Source organism: Arachis hypogaea, chromosome 15, assembly GCF_003086295.3.
Source record: "Arachis hypogaea cultivar Tifrunner chromosome 15, arahy.Tifrunner.gnm2.J5K5, whole genome shotgun sequence".
NCBI lineage: Eukaryota > Viridiplantae > Streptophyta > Magnoliopsida > Fabales > Fabaceae > Arachis > Arachis hypogaea.
The window spans coordinates 5,136,259-5,155,796 of NC_092050.1; the positions used below are offsets into that span (position 1 = coordinate 5,136,259).

General features: G+C 34.7%; 1 protein-coding gene across 3 annotated transcripts; it reads left to right on the forward strand.

The window, feature by feature from the left end:
- Window positions 1-12,215: 12,215 nt before the first annotated feature.
- On the forward strand, window positions 12,216-17,717 carry LOC112747810 (GATA transcription factor 26-like). 3 transcript variants are annotated; one of them, XM_072218492.1, is made up of 9 exons: window positions 12,220-12,830; window positions 13,174-13,271; window positions 14,018-14,398; window positions 15,048-15,477; window positions 15,710-15,782; window positions 15,889-15,992; window positions 16,218-16,404; window positions 16,501-16,612; window positions 17,068-17,717. In XM_072218492.1, the coding sequence occupies exons 3-9, from the start codon at window positions 14,203-14,205 to the stop codon at window positions 17,370-17,372; spliced, it is 1,407 nt and encodes a 468-aa protein (XP_072074593.1). In that variant the 5' UTR covers window positions 12,220-12,830; window positions 13,174-13,271; window positions 14,018-14,202; the 3' UTR covers window positions 17,373-17,717. The 3 variants fall into 3 exon arrangements, with proteins under 3 accessions (XP_025651786.1, XP_072074593.1, XP_072074592.1); XM_072218491.1 differs by having other exon boundaries at window positions 12,340-12,830; window positions 13,174-13,304; XM_025796001.3 differs by lacking the exon at window positions 13,174-13,271 and having other exon boundaries at window positions 12,216-12,830.
- Window positions 17,718-19,538: the final 1,821 nt, after the last annotated feature.

Consider the following 19,538-nt stretch of genomic DNA (forward strand, 5'->3'; position numbering starts at 1 on the left):
AGAAGTAATTTAGCTTTAACAAACCCACCAAATACGAATGGATTATGGATCCAATAGTGTTTTTTAAAGTGAGGAGTGAAGATGACTACTTTTATTATAGACAAAATATTTAAAAATAAATATATGATGTGTAATAGACATCTATCAAAATTTTAGTAAATTTTTATTCTCCATTAAATTTCATTCTTCGTCAATTTTTTTTTTCATCGATTAATATTGAGTAAATTATCAAATTCTTCCTCGAATTATCAATAGCTAATAGAAGTACTTTATAAATTTTCTAATGATAAAAATATAATTATATTATGTATACAAAATAATATCAAATTAACTATTCATATAAAATATATATTAAAATATAAAATATATTAAAAATAATTAAATAACACATATATACAAAAATATATAAAATCTAATTTAGTAACTAATAATACTAATTAACGATAATATGATTATATTTATTTACAGAGATAAGACACTAAAATAAGGATATCGAAATATAAGATTATGTTTAATAGATAAAATATAGACAGAGACATTATATCTAAAAATATTAAATTAATATATTTTGTGTTAATCCTAACACAAAAAACACAAAAATAATAACAAAAAGACAATTTATTTTTTATTATTTTTATTAATTTTTTATAATTATATTTTTTATTATTATATATTTTTTAATTTTTTAAATAAAAAATAAAAATATAATAAAATTTTATAATTTATTTTATTTTATTAATAAATAAAATACAAAAATATTAAATTTTATATCTCTGTTTTTTATATTTTATTTTTAATATCTTATTTTATTTTATTCTCATAAACAAAGTCGGCCCTATAGGTATAGATTGTGTTGCCATTCACAATTGTAAGTGATTGTTTTGTAATTTTAATGCAAAAAGTTAGCCATGTTCCACAGCAAAAAGGAGAGGGTGACTTGTGAACGGTCTAAATGCAAGATCTGACTAGTAGGTTATGAATTATTGTGAGTTACTAAAAGTCACTATAAGTTCTTTGCAAATTGCAATGACTTTGATCCATTCGATTTGTCATTCACTGGGCCTTCTTGCCCTTTGATTTGGTTAACTTCTTCAGAACGGGTGTGGATCGCATAGGAAAGAACAATTTTTTAATTTCATTGCATAAATGTCTGAATTAGAATAAATATAATTAATAACTATATAAAATATTTTATGCTATTAATATATTAAAATTAGTTTTATTATTTATTTTTGCTTATAAATGTAGAGACTAGAGAGTAATAACTCCATCATATCCTAGGAGACTGGCAGGCTGGTTGGACCAAATTTCTTTACACAAGGTACACGGAACAAGAAAATACACAAGGCACCAAATTAGTCAAATTCATTAGTAGATACCCACTATGTATCATGGACACACTGTATTTAATTATGTGGTCTAACTAGAATTTAAATTAATTCATACCTATCAATAATGAGAGTTTTATTGTGTAAATCTCTTTTCAACTTTTTTTTTTTTATATTTCTTTAACTATAACCATAAATAATAATCTCTATAATGACCTTTTCCGATTTATATTTATAAATAAATGGGTTTAGTTAACTTGTGAGTTAAAAGCACATTTTAATATTAAAAAAAGTTATATAAAAAATATAAAACTTAAATTTTTAATACATTTATTGTTTATTTATTAAAGTAAAATATTAAAAAATTTATACTAACGACAACTTTAATATGTGATAAACCATAAAAAATACATTTAAACTATCTTAACATTGACAAAAATATCTCTAAATTTTGTTATGGAGTTTTTAATATTTTTAAAATGTGTCAAAAATATCCAACCATAATAAAAAATATACTTTTTTGATAGAAAAATGTAATGTGACTCATTTTTTATATAGAAAATTTTGTATGCCACATCATTCTTTTACGAACATAAAATATTTCAGTTCACTATATGTATTTTTATATGTTTTTAAATAATTTAAGATATTTTTATCAATAACAAAATTTAAAAATATTTTTGTTAACGACGAAATAATTTAAATACATGTTTTATAGTTTACCCGTTTAATATGTGTTCTTAGACTCAAATTAACTAAACCTTACATAAGTTTATTATTTCACCATACCTCTCTTTTTCCATTATATTGCACACTTGAAGGAAAATAAAAATGAATAAATAATTTTAAGATCTTTGGTTGATAAGTGAAATCCCAAAATAAGGATTATGTGTGATTTACGCATATATAAGAGCAAATCGTACTTTTTTTTCTAATTTTTGAAAAGTGAATTTGTGAGGACAAATAACTTTTTTTAAAAACTTTTTTGAAAATACAATTCACTATGAGCAATTTTTATTTTTGAATAATTAAATTATATCACTTTTATAAAAATCATCTCACTTAATCACATTAAAATTAAAAAGTGATAAAAAAAATTGCTCGGTTAGCTTTTATATTTTAACGTTAACCTACTTCTTTTCATAATTATTTTTAACCATGTATTTTACCAGATCATGTTATATCTATGTAATACACGTACAGCTTCGTGAACGTAACTATTATCGTTAATCTTGCTCTCATCGCATCGTTGGTCCGTCGAAATCAATCACCCGTCGCATAGAGTTGTGCCCTCCGCCGCACCTCATCTATGCGCTGCGCCGGGCCGACCTGCATTGCATTCTCATCGCCACGAGTGGTGTGTTCGGGTCGTTGACGTTGAGGTTTCTTCCAAAAATATATAAAGAAGAACATCCAAAATTTGTGAAAGAAACACCCAGTAACTAAAAACAGAAAGAAACATCTGCAATTCCATACTAAAAAACATCCATGTACAATACAATGAAATATTCATCTAAAAGCAAAGAAACATTTGTTTAATGAGAAATAAACTTCCGAAAAATCATTCCAATGATGAATATAAGCCAATTTTCTTGTTACCTTGCGAAAGATTTCGTTGCAATCGGTAGCGAGGGGGCTAAGGGCTGACGAGGAATCAGAATTGGGCGCACCGCAGTGACAAACTACCAGCAACCCTTCGCGTGCGTGTTGACTTGGTTTCTGGCAACGCGGATAGTTGCTTCATAGGGAGGACGTTCAGCACCGGGTCGACGTCAAGGGGTTGGATTGCACGGCACAGTGACGGTGCGATAGGTCGGGTTTCATAGGGGTAGTGACGGCGCGCGAGACTCCCTTCGTGAGGCTTTGGTTGTCGTCGCTGGCAAGCTGACACGCAGCTTCTTGCTGCAGCGGCAAAATCGTTGAAACTATTTAAGAAGTAACAACACAATTGTTTGGACTCCGGCAGTAGCATGGGTGGGAGTGAAAGGAGAGTGGGTGTGCGATTGTTTTTTAAATTTGATTATGTGTAAAGGTAAAAAGTAAAACTAGAGTTAATTTTCGATAAAGCGGTGGGATAGGTTTTTGACTTTTTGTCATTGGGCTTTGTTGTTGGAGCCTACATTAAAGTTGCTTAGAATCGACTGTTAGTATGATTAGTTACATAATAAAATTGGATATCAAAAAGTATAGAAAAATATTATAATATAAGAAGAGAAGTCTGAGGCGATATAGTTTCTAAAAATATGTGTAACATTCATTTAAAACATATATTTGATATCTATTTAGTTTTTTTTTTTAAAGATATCTATCTTTTAATATCTATTTAATTTTTAGATTATAATATTATAAATTTGATTTTACCATTTTTTTAAACCAAATTAATCAAATTGTCAATTTTATTTTTTATAAATGTTCTGCATACAAATTAATTTTTTAACGAAATCTTAGTATCTCACATCGTTTTTTCTCTCTTTTTTTACTCGTGCACTCAAGTCCTACTTTTTATGTCATATGCCTTTTTTCTTTTTTCTATTCTCTTCTTCCTTCTTTTTTTTACGTTTCATCATCTTCACATTCCTCTTCTATACCAATATCGTTTTTTTCTTTTTCTTTTTCTCTTCTTTTTGGATCATTTTATGTTTTCTCTCATTCTTTTTCTATTTTTTTATCTATGATATTATTATTTATTGAGATATAAAGTTTTGAAATTCGAAATTTGTAACATATTACATTTAAAAAAAAAATAAATATAATAAAAAAGATAAATTATTTTTGACAAATTCACTTTTAGAAATAAAAAAAATGAGGCAATTCGTCTTTCGGTCAATTCACATTTTGAAAAAAAAATTGCAATTCGCCCAATAAATTTACTTTTTAAAATTTAAAAAAAATTACAATTTGTGCTAGGGAATTCTATTTGTTCCCATATTTCTAAACATTACCAATAACCATATTTTTTGAGATTTCCCCTTTCAACAAATCATATAAAAATATTTTAACTAAAATTCATTGAGAGCAAGAAAAACAAGCAAAAAAAATATGAAAAATAAGAAATAATAAATTATAAAAAAAAGTAACAAGAGATAAAAAACAATAGCTAGAAAAAAAAGAAAAAACCACAAGTACAACATAAGAATAAAAAAAGTTTAAATTATTTTTTTAATTATGTTCTGGACCCGATCTCTAGGTCCTTCTTTGAATGGTCATTGAACTTAGAAATTTTAAGATTGGGCCATCCTCACGGTTTAAAGACGGATCAATAACTTCCAATATCCTAACCCAATATTTGAATTCAAATACCTCTCTTTTCTTAGCCAGATAAGATAATATGGTGATGCCCAAACCGGCTCTACAATCTCTAACTAACATTCGTATTCAAATACCTCCCTTATCTTAGCCAGATAAAATAAGATGAGATAACGACCATTAGTTATATAAAGGGGATCCAAAGGTCCCCTCAAGTACTCACTCGTTCCTCATACCTTATGCCTGTTAGATCTATTCTGACTTGAGCGTCGAAGTGTCTTTACAGGTACCCACCTCCATTGCTCTTGTCAGATAATTGGGCAACCGCCTCGACTCGCAAGTTCCCAATCCATCTCACAACCCGTACCAGAGACTTCTTGTACGTTAGCGTCGTCTGTGGGAAATTGCCAAAATGTGGCGGCATGACAGAGAATCTCGAGTAGCAATCCTCAAGTCATCACCATGACTCAGACCCGCGAAGCCCAACTCCCGAACTCCATGACAACACTCCTCCCACCCACGGGAGGATAATAAGCACTGTGCACCGCCACCCGACCCCGATCCAGCAGCAACCAAAAGTGGACAACCGTAAGCGACGACATAGCAAGCGACTTTTAGGACCCGATCGTACCGCAATACAAGGAAGAACATGTCACCTTAGCGGCGACATAGCAAGCGACACGACCATAGCATTTCCCAATACCTAGAATGCTGATGCGAAGAAGATGACCGGCAGCACCAATGGGAAGCCAAACGCGCACAAAACGAGCACGTGATAATGGGAGCCAATCCGTTCACAAAAAGAATCTTGAGAGCCAAACTCTTGAAGGGCTTCGACAAGCCACTGACATAAAATACAACAGGACCAAAGATCTCCAAGAACACCTAACGGCCTTCAAGGCCAGGATGAACTTGGAAGGGGCAGCCGATGCGGTCCGGTGCAGGGATTTTCCAATAACCCTAGCTGGCCCCGCAATCAAATGGTTCAACGCCCTCCCGAACTGCTCCATAGCCAGCTTTCACGATATCTCTAGAAAGTTTATGACCCAGTTCACCACTAGAATCACCAAAGCTAATCATCCAATCAACTTGCTTAGAATCACCCAAATACAAGATGAATCCACGAGGAAATACCCCGATAGTTTCAACGATGAGTGCCTAACGGTCAATAGACTCATGGACTCAGTCACCAGTCTTTGTCTGACCAACGACCTCATGAACGAGGACTTTCGGAAACACCTCACCACCAAGCCGGTTTGGACCATGCACGAAATTCAAAGTGTCACAAGGGAATACATAAACAACGAAGAGGTGAGCCAAGTCATGGTTGCCAACAAACGGCAGCATGGCAACACAGTACCTCGTATTAACCCGCCACCAAGAGAGACCCAGAAAAAACACCCTAAACCCGTTAACACCAACTGAACACCCCGGGTGGGAAAGTTCTCGAACTACACCCCTACTTGCTCCTATCACGGAGATCTACGACCAAATAGGGCATCCTCCCAAAGGCACGACAACTGAAGGAGCGAACAGGCAGCAACAAGACCCTATATTGCGACTATCGCCAAGGCAGGTATAAAACCCAAGATTGCTTCCACCTAAAAAATTCGAGCGAACAAGCCATCCGAAACGGCAAACTCCTGAGTTCGCCAAAATCATCCAAGAACCTAGGAGAAATGAAAGAAAAAGGTCACCAGAACACGAAGGACACAACCCGATGACAATATGGCAGGCAGCCCAAGAAAGTCTAAAAACTGACCCACCATAATCGTAAACGTCATCACTGGAAAGGACGTGCCGGAAAAGTCAAAATCAGCACTAAAAAAAGATCTCAAAGTCCTAGCCGCAAGAAACCAAGCACCAATCTCCTTGGTTCCAACGACAATCACATTTTTCCCCAATGACTGCCAACACGGCACCTCGGGTGAAAACGCCCCATTCGTCATCTCGACAAAAGTTAGAACCGGGCTTGTGACTGGTCGACACCGGAATTGATTCCAACATCCTCTTTAGAGGAGCCTTCGATAAACTAGATTTCCAAAACAAAAATTTGCAAACCCACGCAACAGGGTGACTGGACTCGGAGACAACTTCCTCAAATCGGACGGTTCCATAGTGTTACCAATAACCATCGGAACCGAAAGCTAGAGGAAGACCATCCTCTCCGAGTTTGTGCTCTTCAAGGATTACACTGCCTACAACTTCATCCTCAGATGAAAGACGATCAATGACATATCCACTGTTATCTTCACCAAGTTCCTAATCTTGAAGTTCCAAGCCAATAACGGCACCATCAGAACGATACACGGGATCAGGAAGTCGCGGTAGAGTGCGACAACACTAGCTTGGCCCTCTGCAAGAGATTTGGAGATGTGGCAGGCATCTTCCTCGCCAACCTCGATGCACGCCAAGACCCAGCCCACTCAAAACTGTGGGAGAAATTGACGAAGAAGCAGAGAAGGACCTCGCAGACAAGGTCAGGAGCATAGCGCACGTACGGGAGCTAGCCCTAAAACAAAGAATAAGCCTAAGGTAAAATCGCAGCACGGTACGACGAGACTTCGGACAAGGAGGCCTTGTCTTATGACAAAACGACATCGGTCCCCCCACTCCCGGGGAAAGAAATCTCACACTGACTGGGAGGGTCCCTATCGAATCAAGACAGTAATCAGAAAAAGAGCCTACAAGCTCAAAAAACTAGACAGTACCAAGCTTTCGAGATCTTAGAATGCCACCAACTTACGACGCTATTATACGTAGAAACATCCTTCCAAAAGAACAAGATCGAGTCCGTTTAAGACTATCTCTTTACCCTTTATTTTTTGCTTTTTTCACTTTCATTAATTGCTTAAGTTGTTTAATCTTATATTTTCTTACTGAGCACTCATTCCTACACACATCGGGAAGTTTTAAAGAGACCCAAACCTCAAATGAAATTCATATTTTCAAAAACATTGCCTTGTCCAACAGCACGAACTAAATACGGCTACTCCAGAGATCGATCACCCTAAGACCAACAAAACAGATATCCAAGTAAATAAACGACTACCCGAGAATCGATCACTCCAAGGCCAACAAAACGGATATCCAAATAATAAAACAGATATCCAAATAGGTAAACGGCTACCCGGAAATCAATCATCCTGAGGCCAATAAAACGGATATTCAAATAACAAAATGGATATCCAAATAACAAAAAAGGCGACCTAGGGATCGATCACCGTGAGGCCAACAAAACGGATATTCAAATAACAAAACGAATATCCAAATAAGTAAATGACTACCCGGAGATCGATCACCCCAAGGCCAACAAAACAGATATCCAAATAAGAAAACGGCCCCAGGATCGATTATCCCGAGACCAAAGCAACATATATCCAAATAACAAAACGGATAACCAAATGAGTAAACGGCTACCCGGGAATCGATCACCCCGAAGCTAACGAAACAGATATCCAAATAACAAAAAATGCCGAACCGGAGATCAATCACCCTGAGGCCAACAAAATGGATATTCAAAAAACAACAAATATCCAAATAAGTAAACGGCTACCCGGGGATCGATCACATTGAGGCCAACAAAAACGGATATCCAAATAACAAAACGGATATCCAAATAAGTAAACGACTACCCGGGAATCGACCACCTCGAGGACAACGAAACGGATATCCAAATAACAAATTGAACATCCAAATAACAAAAAACGGCGACCTGAGGATCAATTACCCCGAAGTCAACAAAACGAATATTCAAAAAACAAAACAAATATCCAAATAAGTAAACGACTACCCGGGAATCGATCACCCCAAGGCCAACGAAACAGATATCCAAATAGCAAATCAGATATCTAAATAAAAAAACGACGACTCGGGGATCGATCACCCCGAGGCCAACAAAATGGATATTCAAATAACAAAACGAATATACAAATAAGTAAACGGCTAACGGGAGATCGATCACCCCGATACCAATAAAACGGATATCCAAAAAACAAAGATATCCAAATAAATTAAATAAGCAAAGGATGAAAATCGGCACACCAAAAGGCTTAAAATAAATTCACAATAACGGCCCAAAAAGGCCACACAAAACAAGTATGAGACGATGGTCTTCTAACTCATGGAAAGCCAAACTCACCAACATCCCATCAATCGGCGTAGGACGACGTCACGCTCTTTCCAAGTCCCTAACAGTCTCTCAAACTACAGAAAATCGGGCTTCCCTTCAACTCAGTATTGAGACCAAGCAAGCATGCTCTCATGCTCTGGGGGCAACTGTTCCGGACCCGATCTCTAGGTCCTTCCTCGGAACGGTCACCGAACCCAGCAATCCCAAGATTGCGCCATCCTCAAGGCCCAAAGACGGATCAATAACTTCCAATATCCTGACCCAACATTCGAATTCAAATACCTCTCTTATCTTAGCCAGATAAGATAAGATGATGATGGCTCAAACCAGCCCTACAATCTCTAACCAACATTTGAATTCAAATACCTCTCTTATCTTAGCCAGATAAGATAAGATGAGATAAATACCACTAACTATATAAAGAGGAGGCAGAAGTCCCCTCAGGCACTCAATTATTTCTCACACCTTATGCCTGTTAGATCCATTTTGACTTGAGCGTCGAAGTGTCTTTGCAGATATCCACCTCCATTGCTCCAGTCAGATAATTCGACAACTATCTTGACTCGCAAGTTCCCGATCCATTTTACAACCCGTACTAGAGACTTCTTGTACAAATTATATATCTTAATCTAGTAAATTAATGATTAATTCATTCTAGATTGAATCTTCATTTAAAGTGGATATTTTGTCAATGTATTTACGTAAGTGAGTTTTATTTTACCAACAAATTATTCAACCAACTGAAATAAAATTAATTCCTAAAAAGATATATTTATAAGATGTTTTTTTTTCTAGTTACATTTTGTGTACAAGTCTTTCAGCTGATACCGAAATTTTAATTTGCCTAAGCAAAAAAAAAAAAAAAAACACCAACAACAACGTTTCTTTTGCCTAAAAAAAAAAAAGCCACCAACAACAACGTTTTTTCAGTAAATAAAGTCAAGAGAGAAATTGTGAAGAATTTCAATTCAGCAAGAAGCTCATTGTACAATGGGCTATATGAGTTAAAAAATAAACATCACTCATATTATCCGGAATAACTATTCGGGTATTAGGGATAATAAAATTTAAACCCTAAAATGGTCATTGAGATTGGCATCGTGCACTAAAATCGTTCTTGAGATTCCAATTGCACCAATTACATTCCTGAGATTGAAAAAAGTGCACCATATTAGTCATTGACCCATTTTTCATTAACGACGTGATGACATGGCTTGATGACGTGGACTGTAAGTGACACGTGTCACTTCATGATATGGCCACGTGTAATGACATGATGATGTGGTGACCAATGACACGTGGCATGCTGACGTGGATGGTTGTGCCACGTGTCACAATGTTATTTGGCCACGTGTCCGTTTGTGCCACGTGTCATCCATTATGTCATCATTGTAGATGCACCAAATTAGCCCTCACTTTGCATTAACTGACTCATTTTAGTCCCTGAAATTGAATGTCGTGCACCAAACTAGTCTCTTTATCAAATTTTTCTCATTTTTTTAAATTTAAAATTTTTAATATCTTAAATACCCTAATTCCAATTCTATTTTTTCATATATCGTTTAAATACAAGTTTTCATAAAAATTTTTAAGATTTTAGTTTTAGTTATATAATTTTTTTAATAATTTAACATTGATAAATTTTGTAATATATAAGTATGTTATTATAAAAAATAATTATATGATTGATTAGACACATTTTTTCATAAAAAAGCATATGTTTTTAACAAGAAATTAATAATTAAAATAAACATTTTTTTCTTATAAAATACACGTTTTTGTTATGTATAAATGAGTTAGATTGAAGGCACTTCAAGCACCCTCGCTACCATCTCCGACCTCTGCAGTCTAGACGAAAGAGGTCAGAGATGGTAATAAGGGAAACTTGAAATGTCTTCACGTCAACTCTAAGACGGCGGTTAGGGGTATCCGCAAGAGAAAAAATATTTTATAAGAGCACTGAAAGAGGTTGGAGATGGTAGTGAAAGTGCTTGAAATGCCTTCACGTCAACTCCAAGACGGCGATTAGGGCAAGAGAAAAAATATTTTATAAAAACAATTTTATTTGAATAACATGCGAAAAATATAATTAAAATTAATGCATTAAAAAATATTGAGAATTTTGAATTTATAGAAAAAATGAGAAAAATTGGTGAAGGGACTAGTTTGAGCCAAATCATAAAGTGACATGTGTCACTTACAATCGACGTCATCAAGCCATGTTATCTGGAAAATGAGGGTCAAGGACTAATATAGTGCATTTTTTTAATCTATCTCAGAGACTATTTTGGGGTTTAACTTGGGATAATAAACATCTTATCCCAAAAACTTAAGTTGATTTTGGGATTTATTAAAGATCGAACTATTGACCTTTCGAATCTAGATTTTTGATACCATATCATGATATTACTCATTCTAAAAACTTCAATTGATAAAAAAAAGATAACACTGGTAATTATATTTTTAATATTGAATTGGACATTTCTAAATTTTTATTGTATACTGTACATATTTTATTAGCTCCTTATAATTTTTAGTTGGTAAATCATGTTACGGGGCGTCGCTTAAAATGATAACCGGAGATTTTTGTGGCCATGTCACTATACTCCTTAATCACCGCAGGATTAACATCACAATTAAAACATAGTATTTTGTAATATTCAAATCAAGACGCGTAGGACCCTTAGATCAATCTTATTAGCCTAATCCAACGGTGATAATTAGATTTGTGACCACAAATAGTCACAGACACATGAATGTTTATTCCCTTATTATTTTCTCCCAAAAAAATAAAAAAACTCACCCAATATTTATCAACATCATGTCATCACACACGGAAGAATATTTAATAGTGAGAGTTAGTATCCTCATCAAATTATTAATTTAAAAAATATATAAATAAGAGGAAGAAATTGGAATAGGCCAAATACACCTTGTTTCTTTCTCATTTTTTTTTGGGTGTGAGCTTCAATTCCTTTTTATCTTTAACCTCAAAATATTCAGTGTATATGAGTTCTTATTAGTATATAATAGAAAACCGTCTTGAGGCCAAAAATGGATGGTGAACATGAGATACTTCTAGATTTTATTTGATAATGATTTGAAAAGAATTTAATTTATTGTATTAATAGTATAAAAAATTCATTAAATTATATAATTAAAATAAAAAAATGTACAATCATATAATTACATTCATTTTTTCGTTTATACGATCAATATAAAAAATAATTATTTTTACTGACGTAATATTACATAATTAAATATACATATAAAATTATTTTATATTCATAATACATTAAAATTAAATTCTAATATTAATAACATAAAATATAAGTTGTTTGAAAAATTGATGACAAGCAAAGGAGAAAAGTCCATAGTCAAAAGGATATATATGAGAAATAATTTTCCTCATCCTAACCCTTCTGTTTACCTTATAAGTTAAGCTTAAACAAAGTCTAAAATTTCTTTCTGATTTAACACAAAAGCAAGTTGAAATCTTTTGAAATAACATTCAACAACAACAGGGTAATTAAGTTAAGAAATATAGAAAGGGCAAAAAAAAAAAAAGTCAGAAAAAGGCACACACAAAATAAAAATAAAATAAAAAATAAAAAGTTGAAACATTTACTTGCTATGCACAACACAAAGAGAGGTCACATATACACAAACCTGTTCCTCCTTCTCTCTCTTTTCTTACCTTCCTCCTTTCCTCTTTTCACAAACCATTTTCTGAGATTCCTCCATTTCTGTTTTTCTCTTCCATTGGATTGTACAGATTCCCCGTTACAATACACACATCAATCTCTTCAATTCTACTTGTTCTTTGGTTCTTCATTTGATTTGTTTTCCATTAAGACTGTGTAAAGACAAACTTTTTTCTGGGTCTATTGGTTACTGCTTTTATACCATTCTGGGTTTGTTGAAGAACAAGATAAAAAAACTAGACTTTCATAGAACTATTATAATTTTCAAAGAATTTTCATTTTTTAATTTTTTAATAAATAAATTATTTTCCCCTTTTTTTTCTCTGCTCTTTTTCTTCATATTCCTTTTTTTTATTCATTTCTGGAAAAAAGATTGAGATATGGGCAAGCAAGGACCTTGCTATCACTGTGGAGTTACAAGTGAGTTCTTGTTTCTCCAATATATATTTTTTCTTTTTTCTTTTTTTTTTTTGGGTTTTTTGTAATAGTTATTGACCAATTTAATGGAGAGTGTTCTGCAACTACTTGATAATTTTGAGATGTGTCAAAGAGAGAGTGCTAGCCAATCAATATAAACTAATAAAAAATATTTATGTGTGGTCTGAGTAATATTCTGGATTTATCCTAATTGAAAAGTTCAATTAGTGTTTGTTGCCAAGAGCATTTGGGATTGAAAGGTTGTGAAAACATTCATTGATTTTTCCACTTTCATGCGTTTCCTCATTCCTTGTTGGTTTTTGTTTCCATTTGAGTCTGTTTGAAGGATGAAGAAATGTAACTGGAGCTAAATTAAGCTGAATTCAATCAAAACCAATTAGATGGGACTTGATGATAGGATGACTGAACACTATTGCTGTTAAGGTGTTTATCAAAATGAGTCAACCCACAGTTCAGGTCTTCACATTTGCATTGTGTGAATTTATATATGAAAGGACAGAAGAGAAGGGAATTATGCATTTGGGAAACTTGCCCATTGTTTATCCATTCCTGTCTTCTTAAATGTTTTCACAATGTTGTGTGCATTTTCCATATGAGATTGATTTCTTGTTGTATCAGAGGTTCTTGGTCTAAGCATTGTTATTGTATTCATCCCTCAGACATGTCTCACTTCAATAGAATCTTGCAACTTAATCCTTGAAAATTTCTGTTGCTTCTCTTGTAATGTCGATGTGGTTTCCTAGTGTGGAACTCATTGATACCAGTTTGCTTTCAACATTTCAACATTTACTCATTTCAGCTCAAATGCAATCACTGTGTTCTGTTTGAGTGTAAATGAATGTTATCAGTTTGTGTCTGAACATTACCTTCTTGAGGTGCCTGATCAATTCAAAATTTGTTTCCTGGGGAAAGATTATTGATATGCATTACTACAACATCTGAAACTAGTGACGGATAAAAGGAAAACAGTCAACTCTTCAAACTTGAGTTACTAATGGATGATGCTGTCTCAGCCTTGAAGTTGTTTGTTATGCATCATGAATTTGATTATCAGGAAATATGAATATATGAATATGCGTCTTTATAGACTATCGAAACCGAGATAATTCTGTATTGTTAATGAGAGTGCTTAATGGATGTAGATAGCTTACAATTGAGCATTGCAACAGGTACACCACTTTGGCGCAATGGGCCACCGGAGAAGCCAGTGCTATGCAATGCGTGTGGATCTCGATGGAGAACAAAGGGAACACTTGCAAATTATACCCCTCTGCATGCTCGGGCAGAAGCTGATGATAGTGAGGATCAAAGGGTTTCCAGGGTAAAGATTATATCATTACATAAGAACAAAGAAATGAAATCTTTAAAACGAAAGCAGAACCATGATAGTGTTGTGGTATCTGGTGGCCTCACCCCTGATTACAAGTACAACCAAGGATTTGGAAAGGCTGTAGATGAAGATACAAGCAATCGTTCAAGTTCAGGATCAGCTATCTCTAACACAGAGAGTTGTGCTCAATTTGGTGGCACAGATGCTAGTGATTTGACAGGTTGGAGTTGGACAAATACTGTGCTGATTTCACTGTCTTCATAACTAATTTGGAAGCATTGGCCAATTCTTTGGAGTTATATTAAATTTATAGCCTCTAACGGATAATGAATTTGGATAAACCAAAGTGAATCTTCCCTCTAATTTACCTCATGTTTTTCACCAAGAAAAGTTAATCCAATAAATAACTTATATACATGAGTGAAGGGTGAAGATTGCTAACATTCACCCGATAGCAGTGAAGGTTAGAATTCTCTTAGAGGGTTTGCTAACCTTCACTCCTATAGAGTGAAAACATTAAAGGTGATATTGTTAACCTTCACCATTATAGCATTCCCCATACATATATATCCACCAAGAAATTCTAATTATGTCTTTCAACATTATAATGGGAAGTTCCAACAATGGATAGGTTCATCTATCTTTTAACTATTGTATAACATTCTTAGGTAATACTTTTATTTAGTGGATAATAGTAGAATATCATGATACCTCTGATTTTTCTGTCTTGTTTGCCATCAGTTGACTTAGCTAAAGAACTTGTAATATGATGTTATTTTAAAAAATATGTAATGTGCTGCATATCAAAGATGGTTGCTATATGTATTTTGTAAAAACCATCATTCTGATATAATGGTTTGGTTATTTAGGTCCTGCTCAGTCAGTGGTTTGGGAAGCCATGGTGCCTTCCAAAAAGAGGACTTGTGTGGGTCGTCCTAAGGCTTCTTCTGTTGAGAAGCTAACAAAAGACTTATGCACTATACTTCATGAGCAGCAATCTTATTTTTCTACATCTTCTGAAGAGGAACTTCTGTTTGAAAGTGAAACACCTATGGTCTCTGTTGAGATAGGACATGGAAGCGTTCTTATAAAACATCCTAGTTATGTAGCTCGCGAAGAGGTGTCTGAGGCTAGCGCTGTTTCAGTTGATAACAAACAATGCCTAGTGAGTGAAGCATATTCAGATTCTGGTCCCTTTCTTGTGTATAATGATTTGAATGGTATGAACTTCTCATCCTATGGAGTCGACAAGGTTGAGAATTCTGCTGACCAAGAAATGCAGGAGGAGCAACTTAAAAGGCATGCGTTCTTACACAAGTTTTCTTTCTTAATTCCCAGTCCGTTATATTTTATTTTTGTTAATTAACATGATAAAAGAAAATTTCATTAACGTGTGTATATTATCGATTTTATTTGAGATTGTGACTTGGGGAAGATGTAATTGAGAGTTTGAGACAAATGTGCAGAACTTGTTTTAAAGTAGTGAAAAACATACCATGTGTTCATTGATATATCTGTTCCAAAATTTCAGTGACAAATCTCAGCTTGAGAGAGTACAAATACTTGGAGACCATAATTCCCCATTGTGCTCAATAGATTTAAATGTGAGTGTCGTCCTCCTTTGGTATTTCTCACTTTCCTATACATTGGTAGGTAGCATCTTGTATCCATGAAATTGTTGAATGCTTTACATAATTGCTTCTTCAATAGGATGTAGTAAACTACAAGGAGTTTGTGAGAAACATGACAAATGAAGACCAACAGCTATTGCTGAAGTTTCTTCCTATGGTTGATACTGCTAAACTTCCTGATAGGTTAGAATTTCTTTTATTTGTGGTCAATAGTGTTTCTTCAATGTTGCAAGTTATAACATAGCAAATCTAATGCAAAATTGCCATAATTCGAGCATGCCAGTAAAATCAAAGCCATTTATTTCAGCATATCATAGCAATTGACACAGATATTTCAATATTTATGTTTAAAAAATGATCGAAATGTATACAATTATTGACTTATCACGGCTGGTCATGTATGTGCAGCCTTAAAGTCATGTTCAATAGCTCTCAATTCAAGGAGAACTTGACTTATTTTCAGCAGCTTCTTGGGGAAGGTGTCTTCGATATCTCTTTCTTAGGGGCAAAACCTGAGGACTGCAAAACTTTGAAAAGGCTTGCATTATCCAATCTGTCAAAGTCAAAATGGGTAGAACATTATAGTTACCTGAAGGTTTGTGCCAATTGATTATCTCAATTCAATGCTATAAATAAAACTATGTATAGAGAAGCTTAACTGAAATCACATCCTTGTATCTTATGGATGCAGAGATGTAAAACCACAGCTGCGAAATCTGTTAGTCAGGGATCAACTGGTAAAGCATCATCTAATTTTGCGAATGCGAAGAGATTGCGTGATGGCCAAAATCAAAACTCTCCAGGTTAGCCATTGACTTCAGTTAAGATAAAAGCACATCAGATGCCACGACTTTGCTAATATTCATCCCCTAAAGAAATAATACAATGTTGTGATAGTTGGGTAATGGAATAGGTAAAGTTGGATCCTCTCCATAGAGTAGTTTAGTTTTTCATAAATTACCAGTAAAATAATTTGGTTTATATTCAAAATTATAGAATATTAGGTTTAAAATAATATGTACATACAGCATGCTATTTTGATCATGGTTATCTAAATCACAAGTTAACATGAGAGTTTACGAGTTTAGGTCCCCAAATTGACTTTATGATTTCAGCTTTATGGTTTAGTTTACATAAGCACCCCAAATTTAGGTAAACTCTCGAGTTTGATAATGTTGATTTTAGTTATTAATTATAATTTTATTTGTTAACTGGGGAGAGGGTTCCCATTGTTAACACTCATCCCTGCAAATTTCAGAACTGAAGACCATGATGAGGAGCCCCAAAGGAATGACCATAAAGATTGGCAGTGAGGGAAATGAAGTTGTAGAAGATGGCTCTTGCTATAGTCCAAAAAGCCTGTTTGCTTTGCCCCCTGATGCTGCCTCGCTCTTGCAAGTTTCTTCGAACTTTGTTGAGGAGAGTTCTGATCATGATGTTTTGGTAGAGGTCCCATCTAATAGTTCATTCCCACAGGCAGAACTTCTGCACCCAACATCAAGCTTTGGTGCTCAAGCAAGCACAAGTAGTAGCTCAGTGTACTCACATTTTGTCCATAATTAAGTACTCTTCACTGGTTTTTTTTTCAGTTCTGAGAGTCTGCAGCACATTTTGCAATATCTTAAAACACATGTTGGTTGTGTTTTTTAATTTCCTTGCAACCTCTTTGAGCTTGGATTGCCAACTATGCAAGTTGGTGGCTTTTTTTTTTTGTCTTATTTTTCCTTTTGGGTATAGGCAGATTGTAACATATAGCTTGAAATTCGGAGTCACAATCTCCAGAGTTTTGTATGCTATTGTAGCTTGTTTTGTGAATAGTTTTGACCTCCAATTTTCCCCTCATAGAAGCCTTGCATACCCCAACTTTTTTATAGGCAAATAAAATGAGAACACAGCTTTATGGCATAAGCATCAGTGCACATACTAATCTGTGGTGAGTCAGCATAATGCAACAACGCATTCTTTAAGTTTGAATTAGGCTTTGGTTTAGACGAGTACCAGCTGAATTCTCAATATGACTGAAGTCTAGTTCTCTTATTTGATATTCACATTTTTGGGCTGTAGTTGAATTTTCTAAAAGTCTGAATTCATCAATATTTACCTGGACCAATGGATATGATAATAGAAATTCATTCTATTAGGATTATATATATATATATATATAAAACAGTTGGCCATTTCGCTAACTCATACGTTGGCTATTATTAAATACTTCCATTATCATTGTCATTACTATTTCAATAATATAGTAAATAAGTCAATCTTTTAACCCCCAACATTTTTTTTAATAGCCGATAACCTATTTCATTTAAGCAAGAAAGCTTTTTTAAAGGATATGCAACAAACTATGAGGTAACTCGAAATTTTGAACAAGCTATAGTGGTGTATATATAATAGAGATCAAGAAAAAAATTTGTTTAGAGTTGAAATACACAAAAAACTAATATAAATAACAATAAACTACTTCATTAGAGTTGAAGCTTTTGCCACAGATAAAACGTCAGGGTCCTTACATGTCTTCCCGGCATTGAAATCCATAACAGAATATACAATATCATTCACAGCATTCACAGCAGGTTTGGTTTTCATTTAGAAATCTGCAAATCATAAAGTTTGAACAAAGTTTCTCTATCACAGTTCTAGTCCAAACCTTGATAGAAAATAATCTGCATGTACTAATAGTTGTAGTCTTCTTACAAGATTCATGACAAGGTATGGCATTTGATCATATAGTTGATCTCACCTACTGGGATAAGACTTTGTTGTTATCATCGTCCGGCCACCGCCTTAGACGAGGGAAATCAATGCCACTAATCTCCACAACATCCAACAAATCAGCATTTCCAATATCATCATCATCAGCAGCAGCATCACCACCACCACCCGCTTCCTTGTTACCAGAGCTCAAGTCCTCAACTTCTTTCTCTGCTAGAAAACTCAAAACATAAAACAATAGAGCTCTGAACATTTTCTTCTCTAGGAATCTCCAGTGCACAAGCCGAATTCTCCATGTTTTGATCTTCTTCTCCACACATCACTTCATGTCCTTCATTCTCCAGTATTGAGATTTCATTGGCCCCACACACTTGTTCCTCAGCAGGAACAACTTGCAGAAGTTCAACATCAACCATGCAATTCTCATTACTCTCTTGGGTTTCAGAGATTCAATCCCCAAATAAGCCCTAGAAAAATCACTACCTGATTGTGGCTCTGAAATTTTCGATTTTTTAACCTGCAACTCATCATTATCTTCATCAACACCATCTCGTTTAATTCCCCGTGGGCTCCAAGAGACAAATTCCCTTTCATCCCTTTCCGTCAGCTGCACCTCCCAGAACCCTAAATCAGAATCCCTCTCCAAATTGACGCTCCCCGCTCCTTGGGAATCACCAAAATCGACGAACTCCAGCGACTCGTTGAAAGCCGGAAATGACGACTTCTCAGGCGGCGTGTGAAAAACGTCGTCTTGCTCCTGAGTGCTTCCACCGGCGTCAAAGCTTTCGGAGCTCTGAGTCTCCGGCAGCGAAGACATGAAGATGCCGGCAGATTCCGTCTGGAACATGGCGAAACTCGGTGGCGCAGCCTCGTCTGCCGGTGTTACCAGATTCCCCCTTAAAGGCACAGAGTCGCAATAAGTCTTCCTGTGCGGGCGGAGTTTCACGAAATTGGGAAAGGAAGTGAAAGGGATCTTGTTCTTCCAGTTTGCGAAGCCAAAGCTTCAAGGTTCAA